The 27,178-nt window shown below is 45.5% G+C and overlaps 2 protein-coding genes across 12 annotated transcripts in view; one reads left to right on the plus strand and one right to left on the minus strand.

Annotated features, from left to right (window-relative positions):
• The first annotated feature begins 259 nt into the window (after positions 1 to 259).
• On the plus strand, positions 260 to 3,305 carry SAT1 (spermidine/spermine N1-acetyltransferase 1). Of its 4 annotated transcripts, XR_774584.1 has the most exons (7): positions 260 to 524; positions 810 to 861; positions 946 to 1,029; positions 1,338 to 1,445; positions 2,231 to 2,332; positions 2,430 to 2,470; positions 2,790 to 3,305. XR_774584.1 is itself a non-coding variant. In XM_010571284.1 (6 exons), the coding sequence occupies exons 1-6, from the start codon at positions 459 to 461 to the stop codon at positions 2,958 to 2,960; spliced, it is 516 nt and encodes a 171-aa protein (XP_010569586.1). In that variant the 5' UTR covers positions 260 to 458; the 3' UTR covers positions 2,961 to 3,305. The 4 variants fall into 4 exon arrangements, 3 of the variants coding, with proteins under 3 accessions (XP_010569586.1, XP_010569585.1, XP_010569587.1); XM_010571284.1 differs by lacking the exon at positions 1,338 to 1,445; XM_010571283.1 differs by lacking the exon at positions 1,338 to 1,445 and having other exon boundaries at positions 810 to 1,029.
• A 2,906-nt stretch (positions 3,306 to 6,211) lies between these two features.
• The window catches only part of APOO (apolipoprotein O), a 47,626-nt gene continuing 26,659 nt past the window's right edge, over positions 6,212 to 27,178 (minus strand). The window contains exons 8-14 of one of the 8 annotated variants that reach the window (XR_774592.1): positions 25,084 to 25,179; positions 21,933 to 22,064; positions 19,586 to 19,749; positions 18,736 to 18,866; positions 15,088 to 15,338; positions 14,129 to 14,185; positions 13,239 to 13,769 (exon numbers count right to left, since the gene is read on the minus strand). Coding sequence is in view for 1 of the 8 variants with exons in the window: in XM_010571295.1 (XP_010569597.1) it covers positions 25,111 to 25,179 (69 nt within the window). In the remaining 7 variants the exon portion in view is untranslated. Of the gene's footprint in view, positions 6,222 to 13,237; positions 15,339 to 18,735; positions 18,867 to 19,585; positions 19,750 to 21,897; positions 22,065 to 25,078; positions 25,180 to 27,178 lie in introns of those variants that run through there. The other 7 variants (XR_774587.1, XR_774590.1, XR_774591.1 and 4 more) reach the window with 7 other exon arrangements.

Below are 27,178 nucleotides of genomic sequence, written 5' to 3' on the forward strand. Positions count from 1 at the left end.
GGCGGGGAGGGGGGGGGGTCGGACCCGGGCCCCCTGCGGCGGCGCCCGGCTCCGCTAGGGGGCGCCATTGTGCGCCGGCGGGGGAGGGGGCGAGTCACGAGCCACCCCGCACCAGCTGTTGCTGGCGGGCTGAGGCAAGACTGCGGCGAGGGGCGCTGCCATTGGCTGAGGGCGGGCGGCACAGGCGTTCCCATTGGCTTGCGTGCGGGGAGAGGCGGAGCACCCTCGTCTATAAATAGGGAAGGCGGGGCGGGCGGCGGGCAGAGTTGGAGCCGGGGAGGGAGCGGGAGCCGGAGGAGGGTCGCCGATCTGCTCAACGCCGGCGGGACATGCTCGCAGCCTGACTGACCGCAGGTGGCCGCCGCGCCCGGGACACGAATGAAGAAACAGTTGCTCCTCCTGTTCACACATCGGGGACTCGTCAGCCGAGGGGGCCGCAGGGGGAAGCGCCGTCGAAAATGGCCTCGTTCAGCATCCGCGCCGCGCGTCCTGAGGACTGCCCCGACCTGCTGCGACTGATCAAGGTGGGGGGGCGGGCGGGCGGAGGTCTCCTCAGGCGACGGTCGTCTCCTCAGGCGACGGTCGTCTCCTCAGGCGACGGTCGTCTCCTCAGGCGACGGTCTTCCCGCGCTGGGCGGCCGGGTTTTGGGGCAGATCCGCAGCCTTGTGGGGTAGGGGAAGGCGGGGGGGGACTTTTGCCCTTCTGTGTGAGGAAAAACAAGCTCTTGCGCAAGGCGGCGGGGGGGCGGGGAGCGGCCAATAGGGAAGCGGCAGCGGGGAGAGTCCGCTCACATCTCCTTCTCTTCCAGGAACTAGCGAAGTACGAGGACATGGAGGATCAAGTGGTGCTAACCGAGAAAGGTATAAGGGAGGCGTCTGGTCGCCGGGTTGGTAGCCTAGTGGCAGAGTCTGTAGCTCAGGTGCCGATTTGTTCTGCTTTTCTAGAACTGCTTGAGGATGGTTTTGGCGAGCACCCTTTCTACCACTGTCTGGTTGCAGAAGTGCCAAAAGAACAGTGGTCGTCTGAAGGTGAGGCTTCCTGATACTTGTTTTTAGATGGTAAATATATGAGAGGCATCTTATACTTAATGTTATCGATTATACGTAAGGTTCCGCCAGTGAGTTGGGGTAGGAGGAGTAGGTTAACTGTTAAATGCAGTAACATATAGTGATGCTCTGCTGAAGTAGTTGCTAATCCTGGAGGCGTGGGAAGATCAGGTATAACATAATGTACTTGACTCCAGTTAATTAAATGGCTTTTCTTGTTTGACCCTGACTTACCTTTATGTAATCCTGTTGAATCACATTTTTTTCTTTAATTTGTCCCCAATCTTCAGGTTACAGTCTCTAGCTTCGCCATGTACATGGCCCTTCCGTGTACATGGATGGGCGGGGAGGTAACTAAAAGATCCGTTACACAATAAAGTAGATGATCATAATATGAGGTAAGGTCTACAGGGACAAGTGCTATTCCCAAACCTTTACCAAAGACACAGTAGATCAGAAATTTGTTTGCACGCTTCTCTTAGAGTATGTGCAGAGTGTTGTGGAAGATGTAGTTAAAATACTCAAGGCTTAGGTTTGAGTGGGCTGCAGTTGGAAGAGTTGGTTTCTCTTCCCTGCTGAGCCACAGAATTATAATGGAAGCTGCAGCTTTACTTACCTTGACTTTATGGTGCTGAAGGTAAAGAAACCGGCATGATGCTCTCAGTGGAAGCATAAGTTGAGGTGCTGGAAGTGCTGCTGTAAAGGTGGCCTGTGAGCATGCCTTCTCGCAGAGTGTAGTTACTGAGGAATATACATTGAAAGATCAGTGTTCTTTAGAGTTTGACCAACTGTTTTGGTGGCTGAGGAAGCAGAGTTGGGGCAATCATCTAGACTGAACTGCTGTGTAAAGTTTCTACTTGTATTCGAGAGTGGAAATGCCAATAGATCGGTAGGGTATGCATTTGTTTGTAGAAAAAAAGCCTTGTGTTAGCACTTACTATGCTAGTGCTTTTGAGGATTTCAGGGTATGGCAAGAGCAATCTTCATTCTGTTAGGTTGATACAAGTTTGTCAGAACCTGTATTTTCAGTTGTGTGCTTACTTGCAAACTTCATTCTTAATTCTAACCTAGTAGCAAATGTCTGCATGTCACAGAATCAAACTGTATGTTTAAATATGCATGTAAGACTTGATATTCTTGCCTTTTAAATTCAGACTAGCTGAAGTTACACCCTTTGTTTCAGAACACTGCATTGTGGGCTTTGCCATGTATTACTTCACTTACGATCCATGGATTGGAAAACTGCTGTATCTTGAAGATTTTTATGTGATGGCAGAGTATAGAGGTATGTATTACAGAATTAGATGAGTTGCTTCCTGCAGGGCTTCTTTAAAATTAAAACTTACTTGTTGTGTGGTTTGTTTGTTGGTTTTTTTTTTTAGGACTGGGCATTGGGTCAGAAATTCTGAAGAACTTGAGTCAGGTATGTCCAAGTGATAAGTCTAAACCAGCAGAACTGAGGACACATGGCAAGGCAGTATTCTTGCTCTTCTGCTAACCGCATGAGAGCGAGCTGCTCCTTCAGCACTACTCAGAGTTAAATTAAAGGAGGTCATGGGACACTAGACAGCTTAAAACCTTGTCTAGAGTCTGTTAAACAGTGACAAGTACTGAAGTGGCTGCCAGAATGAACTTGATGACTTCTGGCGATACACAGTTAGTTGCTGAGTAGTTGCCAGTTCTCACTAGGCTTATCATCTGGGGCTGTTGTTTGAAACGTGTCATGTCACACACTTTTGCAGGTTGCTGTGAAGTGCCGCTGCAGCAGTATGCACTTCCTTGTTGCGGAGTGGAACGAACCGTCCATCAGGTTCTATAAGAGAAGGGGTGCCTCTGATCTGTCCACTGAGGAGGGGTGGAGGCTCTTCAAAATTGACAAAGAATATCTCTTGAAGATGGCAACAGAAGAGTGAGAGATTATTCCAGCAAATAAATTCTTTCTGCGAATATGTATGCTCTCTGAATAAACTCCTTCTTGCTTTCTGTGTACAGTTTGTAGTGGAATAAAGTAGTGTGGATGCTAATAATGAAAATGCTATGCAGGTGTGGTCATAGAGTAATTGGTACTGTGATCTGGAGTTGAGGCATCTCTGAAGTTGTGTATGTGCTTTTGTGCATCCTTTACCAGTGTGGGCTTGTAATCTTTGTATATGGAAACTTCATTCTTGTAAGTGTCATTCAAATGTGTACAATGTACACACTGGTAGGGTTTGTTTTAATTATTGCCTTTTATAAAAATAAATAGTGTTTTCACTTCATGGTGGTAGTTTTGACTTTAATTCTCACATACTGTTTTCACTTACATAACATGCAAATTAATAAAAAGACTCTCTCATTCAACCAGACGTTTTCAGGAGTGAAGCCTGATTTTACCACAGTCCCAGACAGATCGAAGGTGCACTCATGTGGCTGCAGGACCTGGTGCCAGGGTTCTGAGCGGTTGTGCTGAAGCTGGGTGTTCGGGGGGGCGTTGAGATCAACCTCTCCTTGCTGTGTGGTACAGAGCACACTGTCCAGCACGCATTCTGTGCAAGTGCACTACACTGGAGTTATAGCTGGTGTAGTTGGAGCCCCTAAATGTGGCTACAGGTCTCTGCTCGCTGGAAAGCAGCTCCAGAAAATCCGGAGCTTGTGGCATTGCCTCCTTGGGACTTTCAGTTAACTGCAGAGCACCTCGGTCAGAGGCGTGTAACCTTGAGGGGGAAGGTGCATCTAGCTGTAGTTTCAAAGCCTAAATCACAAAAATAGGTTTGACTGGTCAGGAGTAGGAGAAAGTATCTTTACAAACCACAAAACTCCCTTACATGATTCTTAAAACATCAAACTTGAATGCTTCTGGTAATCTGGGTTTATGTATGTGATTTCAGATGCTGTGCAGAATTTTTGCATGTGCCTCAGTGCTGTGTAGTGCATGGCAGTAAGTGAAAACAACCCTGCTCATCAATTTTTTTCATTGGCTTTGAAACAAATTTATCAAATTTGCAATACTGTGTCTGCCCTTCCCTAAGTTGATGGTGAAAGTGGATGCGTGCAAGTTTTACACTGCTCTCCTCTTGCTTTGTGGTAACCCTCCAATAAAAGGCTTCAATTTTGGCCAGCACTGCTTTCACTTCAAAGGAAGGGAAGAGGCTTACCTGCCTTATAACGTGCACTGGTTTAAATAAAATTTTTAAACAGATTTTGTTCACTGCATGTATCGTGTCATCTGGAAGATGTCTCCTCATCCTAGGGAGCAGTGGGGAGCTACAGCTTCCACCGTGGGCAGTATTAAACTAATTTTAAGAATACAATGTCCCTCTGGCTAGCGCCAGCAGCAGGCCATGCAGGGCATTTAGCATGAAACTGATGTTGGTTTCTGTTTTGTTTTTGTTTTTAACTAAGGCGTAGGCAGGAGTGTGCCAGCTTGCCCAGGTGTGAGATACAGTTGTCAGCTGTTGCCTCAGGAATGAGAAGGCCAGTAAGAAATACAGGAGCTCTTGGAAGAGAGCAGAAGGTAGCATATGTCCAAGTGGTTGTCTGGACAAACACAGGCTGGACTGAGCCCAGAATCTGTCATGTAAATTACCCTCATTTAGCAGATCGGGTTCTGCATAAGAAATAGTCATTTCCAGACACTCCCCGTGTTTGTGCAGCACCTCAGCTGTGAGAGCTTCGACCATGTGCAGGAGCCTCAGGCTCAAATCCCTCTCCTGCCTGAGAGGAACAGAAATCTCTGCTTGACAGCAGGTTAAATGCTAGGCTACAAACCTCCCTACTTGCTCTTGCTGAGCCTGTACTCTTCTGCAATTCAGGGGGCCGGAGGAGGTGGGAGTAAGCCCACCTGATGAACCAGCCCGGGAACTATCTCTGGAGGCAGTTTGGGAAGGACGAGATGGGCTCCAGCAGCTCTCAGTGAGCGTCAGGGTGTTGTAGCTTCTCACCAGTGTAGCTGCAGTAACTTCACTGGTAACTCTCTGAGCTACGGTCACCTACTAGTGCATCTCGGTCCTCATGGAATCTGGTTTGAAGTTATTTTAAGCTGGTGCTTTTGGCTCCGTGTATCACTCCAGAAGGTGATTACTAGTGGAGCAGTTTAAGAATGTTTTTATTTTCAAATTAACAGTTCATTAGGTATCTAGGACAGACCTGCTTAAATCTCAGGCCCCAGTCTTCTGGAGCACAATAAGGCTATCAAAGCTGCATGACTGATTGGAACAAGCTAACTAATTAGGCATTATAATTAGGAAAGTAAGCAGCTTAGTCAAATTTTCAATCAATTTAGAAGTGTTTATCGTATCTTGTTCATCTTCTTCTGCCAATGCAGTTTACCATGCCATTCTCTAAACAAATTCTGCTGAAATAAATAGATTCTCAGGGAGTCACAGAAAACAAGCAAGGCAGTGCTAAATGAGAAGCCTTTTTCTAGCCAACTGTGATAATTTTAAACATTCACACAAGTAAAGACAAGGACTAACCTTTCAGATGTGACTTTCACCAAGATCCTACTAAGAGGCAGGGTTTTTAAAACCAGCGGAAATACTCTCACAGTTATGGTAACAGAGTCTCCAACAGACCGATGTGGTAATGCCATGCCTCAGGAAATTCCCTCAATAACTTTTTTTCAAACTACTGGGGGACCAAGGTGACTCTGTGACTACCATCGAGACGTACAGCAGAGTATTTTCTGCGGGTTTAGGCACGGCAGAAACCTCACCTGGCTTGACTTTCTTCGTTTCCAGCATCACGATCACACCACCAAGCTGCAGTGCGAGCCTATGATGGGGGCTAAGCAATACCACTAGGCTTTGAGCTGGTCACTGGTATCGCGCCAGTGGGAATCCATCACAGCACAGGCGCCGGGTTTGCGTGGGGCCTGCAGGTATGTCAGCTTTCTGCGCTACCCTATTTCCATGCTGCAGTGTGCCAGCCTCTGGGGAAGAGTTAGAGAGTGGGTGTTATGACAGCGCTGATAACATCTCTGTGGAGGTGAGGTACAAAGAGCCTTCTTGCTCTCGAGCTCCTGACCTGGGAAGTTCTCCTCGTGCCGAGCCAGCCAGCAGATTTTGCAATTGCAGCATTTCCACTTTCCTACCAGGTGGGGATGGAAAGGTGGCCTCGGACAAACTTGTGGCTGGAGGACACGGCGGAGGACTGTACCCGGCTGCAAGAAGAAGGAGCGCCGGGCTCGCTGCCCCCTCTCCGCTTGGCATTTTCCTGCTTGCAGGCTCCTGCACAATGATCTGAGCCGTAGCCATAGCGACAGCATGGAAGGGTTGTTTGGTTTTTTTTGTCTACATCATTTGAGTTAAAACATAACATAGGTGAGAAAAACAACCCTTCCCCCTCCCCTCTTCTTTTAAAGAGCCTTTGCTCTCAACATAACTCAAAAAGCCAGCGCAAACTTTTCCCCCCAAAGAACACGCAGGTGCTTTAATGCATTCTTGCACATGGTGTTTTGTTTTGAGAGCCTTGCCACCCTGGAGCCTGGCCAGCCGAAGGCGGAGGTCTCGCTGACGCAGCTGCAGGGAAAACACCAGCTACGTACTGAGCAGGGACTCGGGAAACCACTGCGTAACTCACTGCCGCGCAGCGTTACCCCGGGCTGGAGGCTAGCACAGAGACGTGCTTCATGCTTCCCTTTCTTTCAGTTGACTGGGCAGTTTATTTCCTTGGGGAAGCTAAAGCTGAGCTGAAGGAATGCACGCACAACCACGCACGCACAGCCGTGCACACGCAGCCGTGCACGCACACGCGCCGACTGACCCCAGCGCCGATGAAACCTGCAGCACGCAGCCGTTTGCCTCGGTTTAAATAATTCACCTCACATAACAGAGTCAGCTTTGCCCTGTTGCTCTGCTTGCCTGGGCAGGATTACTTAAACATGCTTTTTTTTGGAACTCAGGTTTCAGAGAAGTGGCTGCAATTTAAATAAAGGCATTAGCTGCTATCTGAAACAAAACAACACATGACTAGTGTGCCTGCCACTAATGTTTAATCTCACTCAAAGCAAACTCAAAGCAGACGCGACTCCCTCCCACGACTTTTTTCCTTTTTCCCCCCAAGACCTGGCTAAGATTTTGCTGTCAAGCAGGTTTTTGGTAAGTGCAACCTTGGTGAAGGGCTTTAGAGCCCAGACCAGTCCCCGTAGTGAACTGGTGGAGGAGACGGTGGAAGGCTGAAGATGCTGGACGTGGGCTCTGGGGTAGGAGCACAGCCCGGTGCATTTCTCCTGTCCCTCAGGCCTCGCCCTACCGCGCTCTGAATTTTTCTGCAATCAGAAACACTCACCGTGGGTAATAACAGAATAAAGCACAGGTACACACCTCTACCGAAAACAGGGAGGGAGGAGGGGGGAAATTCCATCTTCAAACCAGTTTCGGTTTCATTTCACAGATTTACTGGCGGCCAAAGAAAGAGATAAAAAACCCCAGGGGATAATTAGCTCAGGAGGATGAAGAACAAACACTGGTTTGCAGAAACACCTCTAAGTTAAATAGTTTTGTTTATTTGCATTTGGACCTTTGTGTATTTCTATTATTCACACAGCAGATGTGAGCTGGTTATGTTCACTCAAAGGGAAAAGGCATCTCCATTTTCTTGAGCTCTGTTTCCCTTCTCCACCAAAACGGGTTAAAAAGACTATGCTTTGGGAAGACAAAACCAGGTGTCCGTCCCCCCTGAAGGTTTGCTGTACAGTATGCCGAGCTGGCTTCATGTCTTCCAAATCACCTCCCAGGAGCCTACCGTGTGGGGAAGGGACATGAACCCCTGAAATTCCTACTAGAAACCTTCCTCCACCTGGGGAAAAAAGCATGAAAGAGACGGTAGCTTTCCACATGAAAGCCCATCAGTGTTTCCAACTAACCTGGATATTGCAGTGGTGTTTTCAAAACACACTGGTAAATGTGCAAGGTGAGATTTTTCAAAGCTGGTTACTATAATTAGACACCCAGATACCACAGCAAAGGTACCTTTAAACAGTCTTCCTCTAATTGCTCTCAAGATGAGCGAACTTCAGCCTGGGCTCTTCACAATCTCCCTGAACTTTCACATTTCAGTCACCGACATAGAAACACCACCGCACAGCTTGTACAGGAGGAAACAAAAGGACTCATAGCTTGCGTCTATAGTCTCATGCCTTTTGCAATCAGTTCATATGGTAGAATTTTGTTGGTTTTTTTTTCCCCAGTCAACTTCCTACCATGGGCTAACACAAATGTACAAGAACATTTCCCACCACACAGCCTGAATATGTTTTAGCTACAGTTGCAGGCACATGGGTCTTTTTTTTTTTTAATTTTTTTTCAGAGTTAATGTGGAGTGAAGGATCAAAATCTCTGTTCACCACTCCTAGAGGTAATAACCTCTGTACAGAGCTGTAGCTTTGCCATTGGGGCAGAAAACATAAAGCAAAAAAGCAGCAGGAGGGGAGGTCTGCAGTGATGAAGGGAAGCCATGTGCAGGGGCTGACCACGTAGCCTGCCACGGGAAGCTATGTGCCCCACGGAGGCAACGGCATCAAGGGAACTGGTTTAGGCTTCATTCTTTCCAGGTAAATGTAATCAGAAGAAAATAGAAGACTCTTATTTTGCAAAAACAGAAGTCTCAGAGGTGAATTCCTGGGATACGTTAATAATTTCTGGATTATTTTTACCTCAGCTTGATCTCATTAGCCATAACGCAGTGGATTAGCAAGCATGGAATTCACTGGTGTAGGAGCAGGAATTATTTGTTGCTAAAGAACAACAGGCAGAACGGGCAGACAGAGGCAGTAACAAGCACTAGCATCAAAGAAATAACACTATATTAATCCAGTTTTAAACAAAAACAAAACTAGCTGAAAATTCAAGGGACAGTGGTAATCAATGTATGCTGTTCTTAGCCAGGCAAGGAAGCGCACCCATGTCATGTAACTACATATCTCTGAAAGCTGGCAGACTGTAAAAAAGGCTGATAAAGTCCACCGCATTACAAAGTACAGCTGGTCCAAATGATGGTGAAGTGAGGACAAGGTTAAAGAATACCAGAGAAAAAAAATAAACTCTTCATAAGCAAATACTCAGGGTTTATAGGCATCGGTTGACTACCTTCTCAGCACAGGGAAGTAATAAAACTATCCTGCATTTCCATGCTGGCTTTGCCGTCACCAAGATTTGACTGACATTTGATTACAGAAGTCCTGTGGGGAATCAGAGCCTCAGAGCTCCTTTTCTTGCCATTTGGGCTTAGCATCAGCAAGCTAGCATTTTAACAGTTTTTAACAGTATTGCTGTTAAAAGCCTAAGCACTTTTCACCCCTGCAGTTCAACGTACTCAGGCATCCCTGCTTCATTCCCAGGCAGGACCAGGTTTGCCTCTATGCACCCAGAGCCACGTGCCTCTCCAGCGCAGTTTGGGCAGCTGGGGCTTCCCTTACGCATACTTACGTCTGGTTTCTCAGCTGGGGTATTTTCTGGAATAAGCACGGGACTGTGAAAGCCAAAGGTCCTCTTAACACAGGTCTAAAAGCAAGAAGGGTTCCGTGAGGTGTAGAGGAGGACGTGACGTTATCTCCGTTCCTTCTTAGAGAAGCCGTTGAGCCTTTGGGATCCAAGACTTGATGGTCCTTTCATTTAAAATACAAAGCATCAGGTGTAAAGGACGTAGAACAAATATAAATCCACCTAAAGCCACGTGCGGCTTGCAACAAAAGGGTCGGAAAGACAAGTATGCCATGGGCAACGTCGTCTCTGGTGCTACCGCAGATGGCAAAACCTGCCCGGCTGCAGCACGGGGGACATCTTCTGCCAACGCGCCACGCGGACGCACGACGGCGCCGAGTCGAAGCCAAAACAACGTCCCTTTCCAGCGAGGCTGAGCCCTGGCAATCTCATGACACGGCAAACGGGATTTGGGAAGAGCCCGGTTTCATCCGAGACGGCTTTTCTGCAGCGTGGCGGACGAGATTTAGTGCCTGTGGGGACATGAAAGCCAGAGTCACGGCTGTGGGCTCGCTGTGGTCCGTGGCGGGAGCACGACGGAGGAGAAACCCGCTGAGGTAAACACGGGAAGACGTGGGGAGCAGGCACGGGTTCCTTCCTCCTCAGACATTTGGGGACCTGACTGGGCGGCGGGGAGGCTCCGCCATGCCGAGGGGAAGGCCGGCAGTGGGCCCACTCCGCTGCTGGGCCCCCTCGGCAGCCATTTTACGTCACAGGGAGGGGAAGCTCGCACTTCTCCTTCAGACAAGGAAGCGTCTTGCCTGAAGAGACTTTCGGACTTGAACATGGTACGCGAAGGCCGCGTTACGAGGCCACGGACACACACTTGGCTCCCTGTCTCACAGGCTGCTTCCCGGCACGCTGGGTAAAACATACACTGAGTTTTGTAAACGAAGAAATACAGCGCCCTGCAGTGAAACAGCAGGCGTTCCCAAACCCAGCCTTCTGCAACGCAGCTGGCACGAAACGTAAATGTGTTTTTTCCAGAGAACCTCTTTTACCAAAACCCTGCAAACTCGGCCACTGCCTCGGCCAGCAGCTGGAGCTTGCACAGCCACTTTCGGGGAGAGGACCGGCGCGTCGAGCCATGAAGATGTTCAGGGCTGATCTTGAACCAGCCCTCGCTGCGACACTGGGCAACGACCACCATGGACACCCGGCAGAGCTGCCGCCATTAACGAAATCCCCTTTCCTTCAATGTAGTTTATTAAATCACATAGCCTCGTAGTCGCGTGCAACTCGTATAATGTGCGAGTGAGCACAGGTACGTGAGTTCATCTTCTTTTGCTCCATTAAAGCTATAGTTAAAAGACTTTTCCCACAGAAATATAGAGGGATTTTACTTTGTTCCCAGCAAATACAGTACCTAGGTGATAATGTGCATAAATAGTGCATAAATTGCAGCTGGTCATGATGTGTTTTTGTGTTCTTTCTATGGAAGGAGTAATGGTGAACTTCTAGTGCCCATGTCCAACTGTGGGATGCGCGGGTTTAGGGTCACAGGGTGAAGAACTGGCTGAAGGGCTGAGCTCAAAGCGTTGTGGTGAATGGGGCTACATCTGGCAGGTGACTGGTCACCAGCGGTGTTCCTCGGGGCTCAGTTCTATTCAATACATTTATCAACAATCTGGATGCAGGAGTTGAATGCACCATTAACAAATTTGCCGACAATACCAAGCTGGGAGGTGCAGTTGACTCTCTGAAGGGACAAGAAGCCTTGCAGAGGGATCTAGATAGGTTGGAGCATTAGGTGATGATTAATGGGATGAAATTTAACAAGTTGAAGTGCCAGATTCTGCACCTTGGACGGAGTAATGCTGGGCACAAGCATAAACAGGGAGAGGAGTGGCTGGCAAGCAGCCCTGCAGAAAGGAATTTGGGGGGGCTGGCCGACAGCAGGCTCAGTACATCAGCTGTGTGCCCTGGCAGCCCGGAGGGCAAATCCCATCCTGGGGGGCATCAAACACAGCACGGCCAGCCAGTGTGTGCAGTTCTGGGCCCCACCGTTTCAGAAGGACGTGAAGGTCCCTGGACGTGTCCAGAAGAAGGTGACAGAGCTGGTGACAGGGCTGGATGGCATGTCCTCTGAGGAGCGGCTGGGGACTTTGGGCTTGTCTAGTTTGGAGAGAAGGACTTGACCTCGTGGCTCTCTGCAGCTTCCTGAGGAGGGATGTGGAGACAGAGGTGCTGAGCTCTTCTCCCTGGGATCCAGTGATAGGATGCGAGGGAATGGTTCAAAGCTGCGCCAGGGGAGGTTCAGACTGGACATGAGGAAGCATTTCTTTACCAAGAGGGTGGTCAAACACTAGAACAGGTTTCCTGTCAGTGATAAAGAGACATTTGGACAAAGCCCTTAATAATGTGCTTTAACTTTTGGTCAGCCCTAAATTGGTCAGACAGTTGGACTAGATGGTCATTGTAGGTCCCCTCCAACTGAGCCATTCCATTCCATTCCACTCTACTCCGCAAGGAAGACTACAGAAAGTGTGTTGGAGACACTAAACGCTGCGTTTATGTATAAAGTAATTTATTCTAAGTGTTTTATTCTTGAGACAAGCAACTGTATTATTAGAGCGTTTAATAAGAGACTTTTACAACCACCAGTAACAAGTGTGTACTCTACCCTCTCTTTTGGGAACTGCTGCCTATTGCAACCAAGTGCTGTGTTTTGTGTGTCCTTTGCCCGGCCGAGAAAGACACGCTCCACCAGGCAGCCCCAGCGTGTCCCCAGCCACGTCCCAGCAGGACGAGGAGCTGGTCCCCGCAGCAAGGACTAGGAGCCCCGGGAAGAGCCCAGGCCCCAGGCGGTACCTGCTGGCTGCCTCCCTGGATGTGCTACAGGGCTTTTTGGCATGGGAGGAGAGCCCACATCCCGCTGAGCCCCGTGGCAGGGATGACTAATGGCTGAGCCACGTCTCCAGTGCAATCCTGTTTACTTCCAGCGAGCCCATCTTCCCTCTTTCCCTGGAGGGCAGGGGGTGGCTGGGCACCATTTGGACTTTTTTTCTTGCCTTTCCTTTTGGAAAAAGGGCAGGGGGACCTGCCACCAGCCCCTGGGCCACCCATGTTGCCCTGGCATGCAGCGTGCAGGGTCTCAGCATCGCCTCAGGGCCACCTTCCTTGGGCCATCACCTTGCGAGAGGCCTCGGCGCAGCCCGACACCACGCATTCGCACCAGCGCTGTCTGCAATACCAACGTCCTGCGAGCCAGCCCTGAAAACACTGGTTGGGCATCCGATGCCTGCCAGTTTCTTTTTTAGTCAGAGGCTCGGCGACACTCAGTTTTATCTGTCCTTTCCCACCCTGCGACAACCCCTCATTTCACTGACTCATCTGAGTGTAAATAATGCCCAGGTAACTCAACGCTCAGCAGGAAATCCTCGCCTCCGCTGCGGCTGCTAAAAGGTTACGAGACGCAGCATGCACCAAGAAAAACATCTGGCACACTTTTCAGCAAAGCTTTTCATAACATGTATTAATCCAAACCCACCACTGGACTGGGATTATCATATGATATATTACTTCAGGGTGTCTACTTTTGTTTTCAGTACGATAATCGATGGCTTAGGCTTTTGTTAATCTATAAAGAGAATGAGGGCACTGTAATTGCACAGGCATGCTTGGAGAGGCCCAGATAGCTTCTTCTTTGTTCAAAGCACAATTTTGCTTGTCTCTTTTTTTTTTTTTTTTTTTTTAGGACAAATTAAATAGATCAGATGAATAAATCAATGGCTAAAACTCCATCCCAGGAGAAGCAAGCAGCTCTTCTGTATGCTGTGCCACAAGTAAGTTGTTCTCTATGAATTTTTTTAAAATGTCATGTTAATTTCCTTTTCCTGAAGTCAAATGTTTAAACGTCAAAACATTTAAAGAATATATTACCTAGTGCAATCAAAAGAAAACTCATTATGAAATATGCATTTGAGCATTACCTTTCAATCTAATCTAATGATCTGATCTAACCTAATTCTCACATTTGTTATGAACATACTGTTGAAAAAAATAAAATCCCACCTAAGAAGGGGAGAAAACTCTACTAGATTTATTAGTAGGCAGGGTTTCTCCTCTGCACACAAATTCGCACTCAGCCTCTGCAGTTCCCTAACACAAAATAAATAATGTAAAGATCCTTTGCAACTACAAGGGTACATTAGGAAAAAGTGATTCTAACAAGACTTACAGGGCTACTGTAGCACCTTGAGTGAAATCAGGGCTGGGAGGGCTGCGTCCTTGGGTACCTGCCTGTCTCCAGCCTTGTGCATCCTGGAAAAACAACAAGTTTTCCTCTTACATGACTAGAAGTCGCCCACAAAAATATCTCTTAAGCTTTAACCTGGGGAGGAGTGTGGCCCCCCTCCAACTGTACTGCTGAGCTGGGAATAGGAAAAGGGAGAAGGGAAAGGTAGGAAACTAATCCTTACTGGTGGGGATAGAAACTCAATAATGGAGAGCACACATGAAAAAAAAAAATCTACCATACTTTCTTGGCATGCTTTCACTGCATCCTTTCTGATCACAGTGCACACTTTAGCTCTCTCTTGCTCTGATGTTTCTTTTTTTCTCCAGTTTTGCCATTGTCCCTGCCCTCAGCACAGAGGGAAGGTCAGGTCGGAGGAGCTCACCTGCCCAAGGGTACCCCCGCGTCCTGCCGGTCGGGACAGCTGCCCCCCCATAACTGCCTTCACAAGAGCAGGAAAGGGAGCATTAGAAAAACAAATGCAATGCCAATCTCTCCGTAAATAAACACGCATGTCCTTCAAACCCGTCCCTTTTATGCAAGGCATGCCGTAACACCCTTTCAGATGGTTTTGGCTACAGGGTGCCAAAAGCGCTGCAAAGCCGCCCTTGCCAGGTTTTTAGGGACAGCCGCCTGGATCTGCAGCTTCTCCCATAAGGGAGAAGAGGCTGCTGCTGTGCCAGCGTGGGGAGACAACCTGCACGCACCCACGTCAGCACTGGGTGATGTGCCACGGCCCCACGCACCACGTGTCTAGGAATAACGGCTCCAGGGGCACCGGGATTCCTCCAGACGTGTCGGCGTAGAGCCGAGGCCCTCCCCGTACGGGGTCAGATGGGGCCGTGGAGCCAGCACAGCTATCACCACTACAAATTCACCTGGCTCAAACCCCTGACATTTAAAATAAATTATATTTTAAAAGAGAGTGAGTTTATTGTTCTCCAGCTCTCAAAATAGTAATTTTGACCTCATAGTAATAAATAGTAATTTAACTTAAATAGTAATTTAACCTCAAAATAGACCAGGTTTTAAGGAAACACTGTCTCAAAATCGGTGATAAAAGCTGCTAGCGGTAACCATACATGAGAAGGAGCTTGAGGAATCCATAAATGAGAAATCTTGAAAGCAGGGTCGATGAGGTGTCGGAATTCCTCAAGAAAATTACTGAGGTGAGACAAAAATGTTGGGAAGACCTCAGCAGGACCCCCGGGCCAGGGAGGTGCTCCGGGCAAAGCCAAGAAAATCCACCAGAGAGAGGGGTCACAAACACAGTGAGAGGAGAAAGGTAAGGGCAACCAAGTTGGTGCAGAGAATTAAGCCAACGATCAAGTATGGAAACGTTACGGGATCTTCTGCCTAGGGAGCCCAGCCTTGAGTTCCTGCAGACGTGGGCAGAAAGGGTCCCTCTTTTCAAGTTGGGAGGGACGGTGTTGAGCTCTTCCATGCTCCAGGAGCATCCCTCCGGGGCTGGTGGGTGAGCCGGGTGGTTCACACGATGCTCCTCAGCCTTCCCACTGGCAAAGCAGTTTTTCAGCTGCAAGGGAAGAGGGGAGAACTCGTGTGCCAATAAAACTGCTCCCCTCATGCCTTTCACTCTGCAAGTTAAAAAAGAAACATATGGGAAATCCCACAGGATTGCTAATTAAAGTTACCACTCCTTAACGGTTATGATTTTATTTACAGCAGTTTACTTAGGGTTGATGGCTATGAGTTTATTCATGGTAGTTAACCCTGTAGCCTTCCAGGACAAAAATCAAGCTCCGAGCACAGCACGTTCTGAGCTCAGAGACTTGTGGCCTGTGGTGTGTAGCAAGTTCTGCACATCTGTGTTACACCTTAGCTCACCCACCAGGAACCTAAAATCACTTGGGTTTTTTTGCTCCCACAGTTCTGTCACTTTTGGGTGTGAGTCACTGGACAGCCCAGGGCTGAGGGTGTTTTTACACCACCGCTCCTCTAACATTCCTCAAACAGGAGAGTCTCCTTGGCAGGCTAACCTCATTTACAAATAGGAGAATAGCGTGAAAACTATAATGCTAAAAAGCAACGGGTAAATATCTGGCTTTTTAAAGAGTTTGTGAAGGGTCGTGGTAGCAAAAGAGGATGCGCTCACATTTATGTTGTTACCTCTTTTTTTCCACAAGCAAAGACTTCTTCCCCTTTACTGTTTTCTTCTTGGTCAAAACACAGTTGCTGATTTTAGCATCTGTGTGTTTTGCTCTCTTGTACAAGGATAGATCATACTGATCTTACTCCATCAAGGCAAAAGTACAGCCAAAGGTTGTTTGGCCCCAGGGACATGTCCTTGTACAGTTGGATGCTGTGCAAAAGCTGCTAAGTGGCAGAGGACTCCAACATGACGTATGAATTGGTTCGCTCTCTCTTTTGGCAGAGATGGGGGAGAGCCGCGCAGATGCACATTTCCTTCTTCCATCAGCCAGTAACAACTCATCTTTTTTATTGTCAGACGAACCCGGAGGCGAGCACAGGAGGCAGAAACACAACAGACTGTGCCTCACTGATCTCCCACTGAACCCCAGAGAGGAAAATACGTCCTTTGCTGCTGGCAGCAGCTGAGTTTTCTCCAGCATCTTCATTCAGTTTAGCATACAAAGAGTTGCACCAAACCCCAAGCTTGCCCGGGCTCGCCCGCGAGGCTGCTGCGTAAGCACGGTGCCTGGCACTGGACCGGGGCCGAGGCTGACTCACTCGCAGCTCCTGATGCCATTCCTCATCTCTGGCAGGATATGGAAAATGTGTCAAGCCCGGCACACGACAGTAAACATATTGCTTTGGGCTGGCTTTGGTGCTTTTACCAGCTCCATTTTAGTTTGGGCAGTTTGTAAACGATGCTTGGTGCAGCTCTTCAATAAATGCAAAGATGACTTCAGCGTGCTGTGTTGAATAACAATGCTCTTTTTTTTTGTCCAATGCCAAAGTATCGTTTGAACGGAGGTTACCTTTATGATTCACGGCATGAATGAGCACTTAGTGGGTACATACAAGAGCGCTGTACGAATCAGGAAATGGCTCTTTCAGGTCTCCTTACAAAAGGAAGTGAGTCTGAAGCTTGCTAAATTTACAGAGAGGACGTTAGTGAACTTAATCTAGGGCAGGGGCTGGGGGGAAGGGACGAATTCCTTTTCTTCCACTGTGGATTGATATGCTAACTCTGCATGTTTCTCTATGCAATTTTTAACAACAAAAAAAGAAAGTAAAGGGGCTGAAACCGTGGTGGTGAGAGCTGCCTCCACAGCTGCCTGCCTATGACCCTTAGCCACCAAGACTCTTCTGGCTTCGTGCTTCAGCGTCCCCCCCATCGCTGGGAAAATGAGAGCTTGTCCACGTCCCTGAGGTAAAGCCACGAGTTGGCAGGGAGGGAGCATCGCCGCAGACCTCTGCTCAGGATGTCTGTCCATCTGTCCACCCATCCGTCCTTCCTTCCTTCTGTCCTCCTCTGCCCTGCAAGCCTGGTGCCTGCAGAGCAGGGACACAGCGGGCTCGCAGGGTGCCTCAGCACTCCTGGCCAAGTGCTTGATGTGGCTCATTTTCAGTTCAAAGAAACAGATTACTTCTTCAAAGGCACCGGTGCTGCTCCCTGGAGTTGAGGGAAGGTACTTCAGGTTAAGACTTGAAAGATTTGGATGCAGTGGGACACAGAACACCGGATTTTGAAAGATCTTGGTACGGGAGGTGGTACAGTCCTGTGGACTTTGCACAGTAACAACCAAAGAAGGAAGAAATAAGGTTCACCTCTTGGCATACGGTTGCTGAGCTCACTGCTACCTTAAAACGCACGCTGAGCAAGCCCCGGCGGGAAGATGAGGTTCTCACACACAGCGCTCGTCGGCACAGCAGTCTCAGGGCTGCTGGCCACCTTCCCTGGGTAGAAGGACTGACGAACCCAAGGGGTAAAGGACGGCAGCAACAGCCTTCCCAACACCGCATCCACCCTTGCTGCCAAAAAGCACGTAGCAAGCGACCCATCTTGTTAGTCATGGGGCAGGTTAGTATTGCTGAACAAGGCCTGGACACTCAGACTACATGTAAAGCACATCCTTTAGCTTTAGTCTCTATTGAATTAAATTCCTGAGCCTTGTGCAGGTTTATATTCACACTACAAACAAAAAGAGAAGTTCCCTGACCAAGCTGTCCCATTGCCCCCACTGCTGTTTTCACAGTGGGCACAAAGACTCTGGGATCGCGAGCCTGAGCACGCTGCACGGCTATTCTATTCCCAGGCACACAGCAGCAAGTCACTCGGGATCGATATTCCTCTCTCCTGAAGATCCAGCAAAGGTTACGAATAACAAGATCATGTAACTGGGCCTGGTGATGGAGCGTCACATCCAGCTTACCTGCCACAGCTGGACGCTGCACACATGACTGTCTGGCTTTGCGTGTTAGTTGGGAGATTTAGACCTTTAAAGCACCCAAAAGGAAAGGCCAGGAGGAGTCAAGAGAGCCCAACAGCTTAGTCTGGTGCAGGAATTGTAGCTCCATTTCCCATGCAGAAAGTTATTTTTAGAGGAAGAAGATTGGTAACCAGATGTGAGACACCCTGAGCCCACTTTTGATTTCTCCAAGCTTTCAACACCAATGCAATGGCTACCAGTAACACCAGTTTGAAAACACAGCTGTGAGAGCAGCATTCCAGTGGAATCCACAAACTTCAAAGTCTGATCTGGACTTTCATCTTGTCTTGGGTCTTTAACCAGAGATGGCCAGTAATGAACTTCACTGACACGAAACAGGAGACACCACCACAACTGCATCAATATACCAACTGCATCCAGAGAGACCTTGAGAAAGCTGTCAGCTCCGGTCAATTTAAGAAGTCAAAAAATATCAGAATCAGCTAACGGTCCAGACTTAAGAGGACAGGGGGTTTTTACACAACTAGAAACATCTTTTTTCTGCTAAGGCAACTTCTGCTTTGTAGTTAAGATATTGTTATCAAACATTTTCCTTGTAAACAAGAAACTTTTGTACCTGGCAAAACCACTCCGCAGTGGGGCTGACCTAGACAGCTGCCAGGCCATCCAGGTGCAACAGCCGGTCCTGCTTTGAGATGCTGCATCCAGAAGGTCCAGCGGGAAGCTGTGCAGGCCTCCCCAGCACGCCTGAGGAGCCAAAACGTTCTTTGTCAATGGCAGTTTATTATGATAAAACCGGCTTTACAAGGAGCTTAAGATTTATGGGAAGGTACGGAAATAACCTTTACAAAAGAAAAAAGAAAGGAAAAAGAAACGCGCGCAGCAGCTGGTATTTGTTCTGAAGCAAATATGCTCGCACTAACATTTCTCTGCCAGGGGTAATAAACAGAACAGAGCAAGCCCCTTCAACTCCCAGGAAATTCTTTTCTCTAGGTTTAAGAGTACATTTGTCTCCATATCAACATTGCTCTTTAGTGCATGGCAGTTACAGTTCTCTTCGAAGGTGACAGATGTAAGGAGGATGCTCCAAAACATTGCAGTTACAACCTCTGCTAATAAGCCCGTGTCTGGGGCCTTCTGCCATGAGAGCACTGCGTCTAAACCAGATTTTTTGCAATGAACGCTTGTGGCAAAATACTGTGTTTTTCTTCAAGGCTGCAAGACTGTGCATATTTACCTGGGCTAGCAGGATTATTCCAGGTTGGTGATGCTGTTTCTAGCAAGAGGAGAGGCTACGCTGTCCACTTTTACTCAGACAACTTACATACTACCTCCAGGAATTGTTATCCCAGCACCGAGGGCTGCATAGGCCGGCCTGATGATCTCCAGTTCTATGATTTTCACATGCTGCAGAGATTAAAGATCATGTTTTTAAGAGAGAACACTGCAATCTGGCCCCAACATACCTGCTAACGGCCACTATGGCCGAGGATGCCGAGATGAGAACACTGTTTCCCCAGATGCATGGACTCCGGTTACCAAGCCAAAAGGCTTTGAGGGGAAGGATGACCAAACCATTAACATGAAACTTGCACGGGGAATATACCAGTTTTAGCCTCTGTTGTAATATCTACAGGCAAAGTCAGGCAAAAGATAACACATGTACACAAATTAGTTCCATGGCACCTGTGTGTGTGTACAGACGTACACATATACATGAACACTGATCAACTGCTCTCCTGTTCCTCATTAGGAAAGTCTGTGCCAAGCCAGTTGAATGTTTACAATCTCTTGTGCTCTTACCAGCATGAAACTTTTTTTTATTTCCTGTACTTGTAACAAACCGAGGACATAAGGGAAGGATTTCAGTGAAGGCTATGTTGCTCACATTTTGGAACCATCTCCTCGTCATGTGTGTTTGCAGGTGCTCGACGCAGTCATTTCCTGCTAGATAAAAGCATTCTGTTTTGATGTCTATCGTTTGCAATGTTTTTAAGGAGCAGTGTAAATATGCAGTATGAAGATGTGATCAAGTAAAAAGCATTTAAGTCAAGTGATACTTATTTAACCCAGGATTTTTCAAACATGCACACACATACCTATGTAAACTAAAGATTAAAAGCTGTTGTGTTTGATGAGGATTAACTAATGAAACAGACTGGACATGAAAAGGTTCACTTTGCTCTCCCAGGCAGCAAAAAGAAACAGAATGGCTAACAACTGCATCAAAAAGGAGAATGAGGAAAGCACATCTTGGTGGAGTCTAGGGGTGAAAATACATATTATCAAGCAATTATGTTCTTAAATGCCAATGTGGCATATGCCAAATATTACTGAAAAAAATACAGGCATCTAAATCTGTATTCCTAACTCAGTGGCAATAATTTTCTCTAGGACATGAGAATGCATAAGGGAAGGGCTATCTTCAAGGGAAGAAACACATCTCTGCTCGTATTGCAAGACTGGTGTAACAGAGCAGTTACAGCTGTGACCGATGCATCCCAAGTTTCCTTTCCACTACTGACAAAAACACTGCTTTGATCCTCCCAAGCCTGTTTGAGCCATGTTGGCCAATTTAAAGTAAAGAACACAAACACACACCCCCAAACCCCACACAAGAACTCTGCTCTCTTTGTTAAGTCAACATCCATCTTTACCAGCCTAAAGCCATCATAAAAACACGCACTCAACATGTTGGGAGATACTGTTTTTCTGCCTGAGGCAACCACATGCCTCATGCCTGTAATTAAGAAAGAGTTGGCCCATTTTATAATGCCCACACAGACTGGTATTTGCATTGCCAAGGTCTGTTTGTTTTTCTCTAAAAGTTTGTGGAATATGCTCAGCTGGAATACCTAACCAAATAATAACAAAAATTTTTAAAAGCATTTTGAATCCGATTTACTCTGCATTTTCTTCCCTGTTCCTTTTAGAAAGTTAGTGTATCATACAAGCACACATTTAATTCCATCCTTCCCCCATTCCTCATATTCACTGATTAATTTAGGAACATTTAAGACTCACCAACACAGTTTTAAATGCTCCGAGCTACTTGGATTACAGTAACTTGTGAAGCATCATGCCCCAGTAGAGAGACTCATGGAAATGGCAACAAATGATGAAAGGGTCTTATTGTGCAAAGATTTCAAAATGCTGGAAATCCTTTTGTACTTCCCTTCGCTTCACTTTTCCCTCCCCTCCCCTAGCTGGGAATAAGGAAACAGCCAAGTTATTCTATAGCTCGTTCCCACCACTGTAACGTTCTGGTTCCCATTGAGCTGTGCATTCAAGCAAAAACAAGAACAAACATTAATAGCTCCATTCCCATCCATCTACTAGACAGGAACTCACAGACGCTTCATTATATACCTCCCGCTGGCACTGATGAGGCAGAAGATTTGTATAGGAAGGAGGGGGAGACTCAGACAAAACACAAGAGTCATTGTAATTGTTCTCATTCGTAATTCTATTAGCTAATGTTAGCCAAAACATCATGCTACTTTAAGCTTTTCCTCACTGCTAAAAAATACAGGCATTGTAAACAGCATCTCGAGAACCGTTCACAGATTGTGCAAATGTCACATACATGGGTTTAAAGAAACAGCAGGGAAAAAACCAGGACCATTTTGTCTAACTGGAATTTTATTTTATATATAAATAATAACAAGAGACTGAGGAATTTAGAGACTTGCCACTTGCAATGCTGATGCTGCAATGGGACAAGCATGGGCGGACTTGAGTCCCACTGCAGAACTGAGGACAAGGTCTCAAGACTGACCCAAAATACGTAGTGTCCTTTCACAGATTCCATACCAGAAGCCCAAGCAGCACACCATCAGTCTTTCCTGAGGCAGGTTAGTCACATTCAAAATCAAAATGGATTCATCAGCTGGTTTTCCTCTTTTTCTTGGGAAATTGTTGCTCATATCTATATTTTTTATTCACCTATAACCAAAGAAAGGGAACAGAGGGGAAGAAGGGAAAGGGAAAGAGGGAGAAAGCAGAATTAAATATCATAGACCTTTTCTTTCCATTGTCAAAGTACAATTAAAATTTTTTTCCTTTGATGTAGCAAGTTGATCAAAATTTCTTTGAGGAACATTCTCAATACCAATTTACATCTAGCAAAGATATTTAACTCTTCATACTACTGACATTAGAGCACTAGTGATTATGTCTGCTCTTGAGAACCGATTCCTACAGTTGAACTGTATGGAAATACAAAAGAGGAAGAACACTTCACAGCAACAAAACACCAACTGAAATTTTGTGTAATAAACCAACTTTCTCAAAAAGAACTCTTTTTCATTCCCATCAAATGCATTTCTTCCTAATCTCACTTACTCTGGTGTAAAGCTAGGGTAATTTAACTCAAAGAAATTGAATTACATCAATATAGAACCTGAACAGGGTGAAAATGAGATACGCTGTCTTCATAGAAAAACAAAAGCCATGCCACTTCCATGCAACTCTTCAGCACAACAGCTGGATAAAATTAAAGCTTGCTTCTCCCATGATGGGTTGTGGTTTGAGCTGTAGTTTGCATAAAATTATTGATGACAAACATACTACAATAAAAGAGGTGCAATGCTGCTGTTTTTTGTAATGGAGAAATATGTCACTGACTCTTAACTCAAAGTGATTTTGTCCTTGGCTGACCATTCACAATTCAGAGACCCATGCTGCGGCAATTCTTTATGAGGAAAATGAGGTTGTATTTATTTCAGTAACCAGATTCAACGAGGAATATTGCCAACAGTTGAAAATACAGTGAGACTTTCAGGACTGATCTCATTCAGAATAAACAAATATGTCTTTTCAAAGACCACAGCAGCATTCTCTAACCTTTGGGATCACCCAAATCCAACAACACATCTGGAGTTGGGTACAGAGTTAAATAACTGGATTTTATTTCAAGCAGAAGTAACAAAATCGCCACCCCCGCTGAACAGCTGAAAATTGATACTGAATTGAACTTTCACCATCTGGTTGCTCTAGGTAAAAAATCTAGCAGTTCCATTTATGTATCTCCTCCAGAAATAACACTTTGTAAAGCAAGTAAATTTCAAAACCAGCAGCACCCAGGTACTTTAAGCACCTGAGCAATTATCTTCACTCTTTAAAGAGAAAGACAGTAGAACATCTGAGAGCAGCTGTTAGTGAGGTTTTCCTCAAAACTTACTTACAGCATGACTATACTTATGATTAAAATCCTCAGGACAAAGGATCTAGATAACAACTTTAGTGTAAGTCTTCCTGACAGCTTTTGTTCCTTTCCTTCCACCACCACCCCCCACCAGAAGAAAATGTGCCTTAAGCAAAACACACTAGCATTTCAAAAAGTGAATAACGACCTACCAGAAACTATATTCACACAGTAAGAAATGCTAAAAGAAAATCAAAGCTATTTACGGGTTTCTGTTTGTAATGAACCTTGATATTTGTACAGTGTCGAACATATGTAAACAAAAGTTCAATTTTCCTGGCTTTTTATCATTTAGTAGCTCTGTCCTAGTTCACAATAAGCACAACATTTTAGCGAATTTTAGAGAAGCTGTTCTTCCTCTTGGTTCTCCTGGGTATCTTTACTCAAAACAAAACCTGTTCTTCCTTTTTTAAAATTTTTATTTTACGTGGCTATTTTATAAAATACTTGGAAACCATGTACTCTTAAACACTTTATATTCATATGTCTGAATGAAAAACTAAAGTATTCAGTAAATCAGCCAGTCATTATACCTTTTTGCCCTTGTAAGTTTCCCTTGTAGGGAAACAACATTAGAAACTAGTTTTGCTTTTAAAGCTGACCGTGTAACAGTGGAACGCTGCTGCTCAGCAGATGTGTGCATTCCATCACATCTGCAAACATTTGTGACTGGTGATGATGGATAGAAGAAAAAAAATGGTGCAGTTTTCTAAATCCTGACTCTATTTACACAGTTGGCAGTTAGGAAAAAAAAAAGAATTTTTCTGGTAAATGGAACACTGCTTACAAAAATAGTGAGGAGTCCCTACAACGTTAGGATCACTTTCTGATGAAAAATAAGTCTTTAACATAACATGAAAATAATATAGGGAAAAGACAAGCAACTAGAAAGCACGTTCAGAAAAGACATCCTTTATCAAGTGATAACAAAGCAGACATTATCTGATATTTTGTACTAAATGATGCTCAATTACATTACCATTAGTAATAACAAGCCTCAAATACAGAGCAACTTTTGCCCTATGAAATTGAACCACCTTAAAAAACAGCTGAGGGAGTGTTTTTGTTTTGCTTTTCTAGAAACTGTAACAACCACAGGACTGGCTGGAGTTTAGAAAGCAGCTCAGTGGCCAAGTCAGAAACAGAACTGGTGTCTCAACTCGAGCTTCTGGCTCGGAGACCTGGGAAACACTGCCTCCACTTCCTCCAGCATTCGTTCCCGACTGATGAAGCACGTGTCATTAGGGAGGTACTTCACCATGAAAGGTCAGGCACATCGTGGACTGTTACAGGCTGTAAGATAAGGCTGTACCCTAGCACTGATGATTCTTTAGAGAAAACGTTATCAGCAGGGCAGGGGTTTCTTTCCCCTCCTTCATACCTGCACAGGTGTGACAAAGGCAGCAAAGAGGTTTTTGGTATGGGAGGTAGAAATGAGAAGGGAAGAAGGAAAAAAAAAACAACAAACCCCCAAGCACAACAATCACCACATTAATAAGGCCTTGCTAAATTAACTCGGAACCCTTGAAGGAGACATACATTTACTTCCTATGCTCTAAGGATGAAGAATTTAGATTAGTTAACTTAGTGTTAAGGAGCATGCATATTCTTGACAAATGTCAAGACAAAATTATCAGCTGTCTTCCTCTCCTTCTTCATCAATATGAAGAGAACTACAAATCAAACTTGCAAATGTTCAGCTTTTCCAGATTATTTTGCTGCTGTAGCAACATACTATTATCAGTCTTTATCCTTTACCTGTTTGATGCCAAGTGATCTGGTGTTTTACTTCCGGGCTCGCTCTTCATTTGAAGCAGCATGGATTTCCAGGGACTTGTCACCCTCTGCATCACCCTTGAGGAGGGAAAAATATGCACAAAATTTCAATTGAGGCAATCCATGATTAATGTTTTTGCCAGAACAGAAACACTCTTCAAAAGCTGAAAGAAAAACTTCTTGCAAAATCAAGTGGTTGATGAGACTAATTCAGTATAATGTACTCAAATATGATCTTCTCCCAAACGGTTTCTCTATTTTAATCTTCCTGTACTTAGCTGAGCAATTAAAGGATTTGAGAGAACAAGTAGTTCAACAGAAATGCTTTAATTGACTCATTTTGCCTGCACTAATAACAGAGGATAAATTCTCACAGAGTAGTTGCTATTTTGCATTCTCTGAATTCTGCGTAGATTTATACAATAGGTCTCTTTTAGTACATATCCTTTGAGAGAGTGTTTTCACACTTTCCCCGAAATAAATGATAGAAATCAAAGAACAAAGAGAGGCTTGTTAGAGCGTCTGGTCTATGTATTTGCCAAGTATGCTGTAATGAACAGGCATTTGATTATAGTTTTAAATAGATATCAATAAAAAAAAAATACTTAAAGGGCCACACAGATGGCTAGGGGACTGGAGCACATGACATACAAGGACAGGCTGAGACGCGTGGGTCTGTTCAGCCTGGAGAAGACCAGACAAAGGGAGAACCTAATTGCTATCCACAGTTCCTTAATGGGCATGTATATATTTGGAAGAGCTAGGCAAATTTCTATTAGATCTAAGGGGGGGGGGGAAATAAATGTATCACACCACTGATCAAGCACTGGAGCAGGTTTTCCAGAGAACTTTTTGAATCTCCATCCTTGGAAATATTCAGCACTCGACTGCACAAGGCCTTAGCCACCAAATCTAACTGCGAAGCTGTCTCTGCTTTGAACAGGGGGTTGGATAAAATGATCACAGGTCGCACCCTGCCTCAATTATTCTTAAATTCTACACATAAAGATTAAATGGCATTTTCTTTTTATTCTAAAAATATAATTTTACCAATATGCCTTAAATGTGATGGAAAATGTAACAAAAGAAGCCAGAAGAGCCTGGAAAACATAAACATTTCACAGGATGGGTCAAATTTATGTCCCAGCACAAGTTAAACACTTATGAATAAGGCACCTAGTTTATGAGACCCTGCATATCCTGCGCTGGAGATATGGACCCAATACATCAAGATTCAATCATGAAGATAATTCTTAAGTTTCTTATTCAAAATATGCCTAGCAAGGCCTTTAAAAGGTAATTCTTTCTTTCAAAAACCCATTTTGTTTTGATCACTACCCTGGATATGTCATAGTATAGGAAATCACATCCACAAACCACACCCACTTCAAAATAATGATCTATTCTGTGATTTTCCTCTACAGGAACTTGTAAGTTATGACATTTTACTACAATTTATAATGAATAATCTGACTCATGATGCCTCATCTCAGGGATTACTCAATTCCGAACAAATGAACTAGAAATAAATTGTTCACAGGGAGTTCTATGTTTTTCCACTTGCTTGTTTTAACTTGTAAAAAGCAAATGCCATCTAGGTAAGCCTTTTTTTTTTGTTGTTTGTCCTGAAAGAGGGAAAAAACCCAAAGCAACACACACACACACGTATAGAAAAACAGGGGTCTTGCTCAATTCCTTTGTTTCTGTGAGCTCAGTAGATCTCATCACTGGGCTTGTCTTCACTAGATCTGTGAAGTTATTTAATTCAAGCCAATCTACTGCTAAACTGTCATTCCTCACACAAACTCATTTGCTGAATTAGCAATTAAGAAGTTCTTTTAACTCCATCCCTGTATGTGCCCACTATGTAAATAGTGAGCTTGAGTGAGACTGATCAAGCAGTAATACGGGTAGCCAGAAAAGCACGTCCTTTGAGCTGGCAGAAGTAGTAAACACACCTAATTTTCCAACAAAGTGTCAAAGCCCTCTAGTCACACTCAAAGCCAGATCAGAAGCAAAAGATGTGTTTAGATCAATGACCCGGAAGACAGACCTCCTCTGTGCCATGATGCCCTCT

This window comes from Haliaeetus leucocephalus, unplaced genomic scaffold (genome assembly GCF_000737465.1).
Source record: "Haliaeetus leucocephalus isolate CR32 unplaced genomic scaffold, Haliaeetus_leucocephalus-4.0 Scaffold317, whole genome shotgun sequence".
NCBI lineage: Eukaryota > Metazoa > Chordata > Aves > Accipitriformes > Accipitridae > Haliaeetus > Haliaeetus leucocephalus.